We start from the raw sequence: 6,545 nt of genomic DNA on the forward strand, positions 1-6,545 counted from the left end.
CGAACCCCCCTAAAAACCAAAAAAAAGATAAAGCATTATTGTACAAAATGTGAAACAAAACGAGCCATGTTCCATGATGAGACTATCAACGGGGATAACAAATACAATCCCGACACAATTTGCACCGGAAGCAAAAGATTTAATCAGGTTTGCAGAGCAGTATTTCACTAGCCCAGCCATATCATAGGGAGAGAATCCGGATGTAAAATGTGTGCTGGTGTTGATGTGAGTAGTGCAATGTTGAGCTCAGCAAAGCCTAGAAGTTTAGGCAGACAGTCTATTTCTTCTTCTTTGCGGACCTCGATTCTGTTCAAGTCTTAAATTTTGATCGTAGCATGGTACCATTAGGTGTAGAGGAACTTACCTGCAGCAGTTCGTTTCTTCTTCGGCCGGCCCTTTCCTCGTAATTTGGCACTATGAATCGGATGTTTAGTGAGAACACATGTGGTATGGGACAATAATTCTTACATCTGAATGGCTTCTTCTCTGTCATCTTCAGCTTCGTCAAATGTTGTCAATCCAAGAGGTTTATAAGTGTTTTGTAGATCTTGGAAAGACACAGTCTGCTTTGGGTACCAGGCTGCAAGCGCTGGCCCACGCAAGCGCTGTCTCAAGACCTTATTTCCGAGTCGAAGTCGCTGTGGGTTGAAATTAAGAGAGAATATACGGCATTGGGTCTAGAGAATTGCCAATTAGTGAATGCCAGCAGAGTGCAATAAAATGGGTTGTTGAACCTTAACTAGATCCAAGATCCGATTTGACGCCATTTTCTTTTCTCAGAGGTTCAGAACAATCATATGCAAAAAGAAATTGGTGAAGCAGCTGTTCACAGCAGCTCGGTAGACAGATGTCATCGAACTCAGGGAGATACAAACTGAAGTTTGCCCGGTAGTCATGTGACCTCCGAAGTATACCGCCTACCTATCATCCATGCTTTTACCTCAAGGGAAAAACAAAACGAAAAAGGGAAGAAGAAAAAAAAAAGAGCGCAAGAACAAAACTGGACTGAGACTAAAAAGTGCTACAACAATTGACATGTCTCAAAACAAGAACATAGCGGATTCAGCAGGCTTAAAAAAGCCAGCGGTAAATCTGAAAAGATCATCATCAGTCTTTGGGTCAGATGCCACACAAAATTCACAAAAACGGCCCAAGGTGAATACCGTATTCTCATCTCACTGAGTGAATTCCCTTGGATTGAATTAATTTGCTAACATCTACGTGTATCAAGGTTCAACAATCAAGTCGGCCATCGGATACTAAGTTCTCTATTGGTGAGAGCCGCAGCATGGCCAAGTCTAGCAACAATTCTCGTCTACTTCTTCTACAGCACCTCGTTCGAGAGATTTCAACCGATTCCGATCTCACTGGCGCTGACTCGGAGGTTATGGATGCAATTTTGAGGCTGGATGACACATTTCGTGGGACGAAGGATCAATTGCCTTCCAGAGATTCTTCCATGGCTGGTGAGGTCCCAAAATCACACCACTCAGATCACAGCTCCAAGTTGGTCGGCGGATCGTGTGACCCTAGGCTCCCCCCGATCATGGATGACAAGCTGGAACTTGCTGTCTTTACCCATCCGGCTCTTAGCAACAATAACAACACGACCTACGACCGACTCGAGATTCTAGGCGATGCATACATTGAGCTGATTGCAACCAAACTTGTCTGGGAGAAATTCCCAGATTTACCAGCAGGTCGAATATCACAGATTCGGGAGATCCTTGTTAAGAATGAGACACTTGCGGGCTTCGCAGAAAGCTTTGGTTTGGACAGCAGGGTTTCTGTGCCGCCAAACTACAATACCCCATCAAAGCGATGGACCAAGACAAAGGGCGACGTCTTCGAAGCCTACGTCGCAGCAGTCATACTATCCGATACTGTTTGTGGCTATGAAGTAGCCGAGCATTGGCTAGCAGGTCTATGGATGCCAATCCTCAAGAACTTGGGACATCAAAAAGGGGAGTTACGCTCCAAGGAGGCTCTTGCTAAGAAGATCATGGGGAAAAATGTCAAACTTGAATACATTGAGGAACGTCCATCAATTCAGCAGAAGGGTGGCACACAGACTTTCTTCGTCGCGTTATATCTCACTGGGTGGGGATGGGGCAGGAGGTTTCTGGGTTCCGGTCAGGGTTTGAGTAAAGCAGCTGCAGGTGACGAAGCAGCGAAGAAGGCCTTGCTGAATACGCCTTTGATTCTTGAGATCATGTCAGCAAAAGAATCATGGGAGTCAAACTCTTGAAATCCTTTGATCATATGCCTCTCACGATCGGGTCAGTTTCTTCAAGTTACTACCTAGATCCCAACATTACATCCACAGTGAAGAAAATAGCACTAGATGGATACATCCATGCACATCTACCTACATAGGACATACAACATAAGGTAGGTCCATGATATTCACGTCCCAGCATTTGCACTATGTTAATATACCAATTCCCATCTATTCTTAATCGTTCTCCCTACTGATTCCTCTCTGAATCATATGATCGCGAGGTAGATGGTTCTATTATTCACCGTTAAATAAGGTAACATGCTTTTATCATAGCGAAGTGTAGTGGTCTAAACCTTTTAGGTAAAGACCATATTCCTAGCACTCGATTTTCAATGTCAGTGTTTAGTGGAGTATTGTTATATTTTATGTTACCAGCCAGTTCTAGTCCTCCGCACAACCCAGTTAAGAGGGGATCTAGAGTATCTGCAATGAAGCTGTAGATGTGACTGGAAATCTCTAAATGCGTCGAGAGGAGAGAAACTATCTACAAGCATGAACTAGACTAAAGAACTAGAAGCTAGACTACGCCAAACCCGCATTATATATATTTATAATAGTAGTAGTATTTAAGGTAATAACTTTGAATAAAAAGGAGACATATATAAAGGTTCGCATATTAAATAAGAGAGAGATATAAATACTCCCTTTAAAATAGATATTTATATATAAATTTAATACTAATAGTATACTTAAAAAGTTTAAAATAATAATATATATCTATAGAGATCTTTAATAGATAACCACTAAAGAAAAGAGAGCTACTATATTAGCTATTAAAGTAGTAAAAGTAATATTTATATTAGTAATAGCCTTTAACTTTAAAATAAGATATTAAGATATTATTACTATGTTCTTAAATTTAGTCCTATAAGGTAAGGTATATTTTAAGTATTTATTAAGATTAAAAGAGAAGGTTATTATTAGCTATTATATAAAGCGCTTTATAAATTATATATATTATTAAGACTTTAATAATAGGAAGTAACTAATATATTAGTTAGATTAGGTGCAATTATTAATTTAAAGGATCTTTATATCTTTATAATAAATAAGATTATTATCTTCTTTTATATTAATAATAATAATATTATACCTAGATCTTATATATACCAAGAATGTAATGATTTATTATTTCAGGTAGACTTCGGCACAACCCATTCTAACCCGGACCCAACCCAACCCAACCCAACCCAACCCAAAGTGGGTTTTGGGTCCATTGCTTCGACCCAACGATGGGTTTTGGGTTATAACTAATAACCTAAAACCTATTGGGTAACCTATTAGGGCCCTAATATATTATAAATAAAACAAACCAAAAATTTATATGGTTAAAATTTAAAGATTTAAATATATATATATCTAGCATAGTAACTCAATTTTAAAACAAAAACAAATTTATATAAAAAGCATTTTATACTATTAAAAAAGTATATTTAAAAATGCTAAGACTTAGATTTTATGAATTTTATGAATTTTATGAATTTTTATACAAAAATGGGTTCAAATGGGTTATTATTGGGTTATTGGGTTTTAGGTTGGGTTGGGTTATAGAGGGCGGAACCCAAAACCCAATGGGTTGGGTTTTGGGTCGGAGACTCCGACCCAAAATGGGTTCTGCCGAAGTCTAATTTCAGGTATATAGGTATTCTTTCTTAGTATCTTTAATTAATAATATAGGTATAGGTATTATTAATAGACTTAGTACCTTAGGTAAGGATAGGTTATAAAGTTCTTATATATTATACTAAATAGTAATTAATTTAATATATAGTAGCTAAGAATTCTATAATTCTGTGTCCTTTAATATAACGCGAGAGGATATCGCAGAGAGATATAAATTAGTTATTTTAATATTAGTATATTAATAACTTCTGATAATCTTTTAAGGATTTTTTAGGGGTTACCTTCGATAATTCAGGGGTTAACTCGGTTATTAATTTATCTACTAATTCGGCGACAGTAAGGTAAAATAATAATACAATCTATTTATAGTATAGATCTATTTAATTAGAACGATTCTGGGCTTATAACTGATAGAAATCACCGGTATTATAATATATAGTTCAAAATAACAGATATATATAACTCTAACTGACTAAAATGACAAATTCCACTATTTAATAATCTGCTTAGGTATAGTTGACTAAGCTCACTATATATTTTATATAGGGCCCACTAGACCTGGCAGTGACCCTCCGGGTGGTCCATGACCTTGGACCCTCCGAGGGTCCAGCGACCCGCCAAGACCTAAATTTTGACATAAATATATATAAATCATGGTTTATAAGCATATTATTTCCTAATTAGGATAGGTTATGCATGCATAATTTCCTTGGCGGGTCCAGAATCCGGACTTTGGACCCTCCTTAGCGTCTTGGCGGGTCCAAATGGAGGGTCACTGCCAGGTCTAGGGCCCACTATTACAGTGGTCTATATATTTTCCGAGGTATTAAAGACTTGGGTTCCTAGTTATGTATTGTAATATAGCTTTCGACATATTCTTTTATATATTAATATCTATATTACTATTCCCTAATATATTAGAATTTATTCTTTTTTATTATTTTCTAGTCTTTTTATTCTATATAATAGTTTTATTAGTCTATATTAGTTTAGTAAATACTATTAGATCTAGGCTTTTAAAGTATTATAGTTAGTATTAAGACTATTAATTTATTTATAATATTATAAAAAGAGTCTTTTCTTCTAATTAAATTATTTAGTATTAATAATAGTTAAGTAAGATATTATTTTTTATAAACTATTTCTAATTAAGGATTAGATTATATTTTTTTAATTTTATAAAAAGTACAAAGATCTATTATTATATATATCTATCTATATAAATAATAAAGAATATAATATAAATACTTAATTTATTAAAGGTTCTATTAAAACCTCTAAGTATTTCTAATTAAATTATTTTATTTAAATTTTAAACTACTTTCTAAGTGGTAAGATTATTATTATATTTATAAAAATAGAACTATTTACTTTTATATTATTAAGTACTAAAATAGAAAAAGAGTAACGTATTTCACTACCGAGCGGCGCACACCACCGAGTGGCGCACCCCATCGAAAACGCGTCAATTAATTTAACCCCTTTTTCTTCAACCACCTACCATGCCACCAATTCGCTCCTAACACTCTAGAAATTTAATAGAGTAGGAGGGTAGGATCTTACTAGCTATCTAGGCTTTTAAGAATCAAGAAATCTCTTCAATTCGTAAAGTAGTACGCCGTTTTACTATACCTGAAACTAGACCTGGCAGTGACCCTCCATTTGGACCCGCCAAGACGCTAAGGAGGGTCCAAAGTCCGGATTCTGGACCCGCCAAGGAAATTATGCATGCATAACCTATCCTAATTAGGAAATAATATGCTTATAAACCATGATTTATATATATTTATGTCAAAATTTAGGTCTTGGCGGGTCGCTGGACCCTCGGAGGGTCCAAGGTCATGGACCACCCGGAGGGTCACTGCCAGGTCTACCTGAAACTACCCTCCGCCGCCGCCTTAGTAGTATATAAAACCGCGCGAATTCTTATACTAATTACTTTAAATTAACTAAAATTAAAGAGGAATCTCTTTAAAAATAGATTCTCTCTATAGATCTATATAGAGTAGCTCCCTAGCCCTCTATAGTATAAGAAATAGTAGATCTTCTTCTTTAAAAGCGTAGAACTACCCTAGTCCTTTCAGTTAGCCAAAATTAGGTTATAAAATTTGTTAAATAATATCCTCTCCTCTCCTCCTAATTCTTAAAATAATATAACTATAAATATATAAAATATAAAGACCCTAAAATTATTAGGGAGTAGTTTAATCTAGTTTAAAAAATAATTATTTAATTTAGAATTAACCCTAATAATATTTATAACTTTAATAAGACTAGTTTCGTAATAGGGTTAATAGTAATTATAAAAGTTATAATAAGGAGTAAATATTATAACTAGTAAGTACTTTTATAACCTAGAAATTAAGAGTAGGTAACTATTATTAAGTATATAAATACTTCTAGCTAGGTCCTTCTTTTATATATAATTTTTAAAGGTAAAGTCTTTCTTAAATTATAGTTTAAGGGCCTCTTAAAGGATTAGCGCTTTAAGGTTAATCCTAATAGCTAGACCTTTAATAAAATTAGCTTTTATTAGCTTAAGAAGCTCTTTNCTTTAAGGTTAATCCTAATAGCTAGACCTTTAATAAAATTAGCTTTTATTAGCTTAAGAAGCTCTTTATTCCTAGTACTTTTTTATATA

General features: G+C 35.0%; 2 protein-coding genes across 2 annotated transcripts; one reads left to right on the forward strand and one right to left on the reverse strand.

The window, feature by feature from the left end:
• Positions 1 to 344: 344 nt before the first annotated feature.
• On the reverse strand, positions 345 to 767 carry PEX2_034020 (mitochondrial 37S ribosomal protein mS33; the record flags this gene model as incomplete). The annotated part of the gene is made up of 3 exons (XM_016740677.1): positions 345 to 414; positions 469 to 677; positions 735 to 767. The coding sequence occupies 3 exons, from the start codon at positions 765 to 767 to the stop codon at positions 345 to 347; spliced, it is 312 nt and encodes a 103-aa protein (XP_016601479.1).
• Positions 768 to 1,288: 521 nt separating this feature from the next.
• On the forward strand, positions 1,289 to 2,248 carry PEX2_034030 (ribonuclease III; the record flags this gene model as incomplete). The annotated part of the gene is made up of 1 exon (XM_016740678.1): positions 1,289 to 2,248. One exon carries the CDS (start codon positions 1,289 to 1,291, stop codon positions 2,246 to 2,248), a length of 960 nt encoding a protein of 319 aa, XP_016601480.1.
• Positions 2,249 to 6,545: the final 4,297 nt, after the last annotated feature.

The sequence above is a fragment of the Penicillium expansum genome (genome assembly GCF_000769745.1).
Source record: "Penicillium expansum strain MD-8 chromosome Unknown contig104, whole genome shotgun sequence".
In the NCBI taxonomy this organism is placed as follows: Eukaryota; Fungi; Ascomycota; class Eurotiomycetes; order Eurotiales; family Aspergillaceae; genus Penicillium; species Penicillium expansum.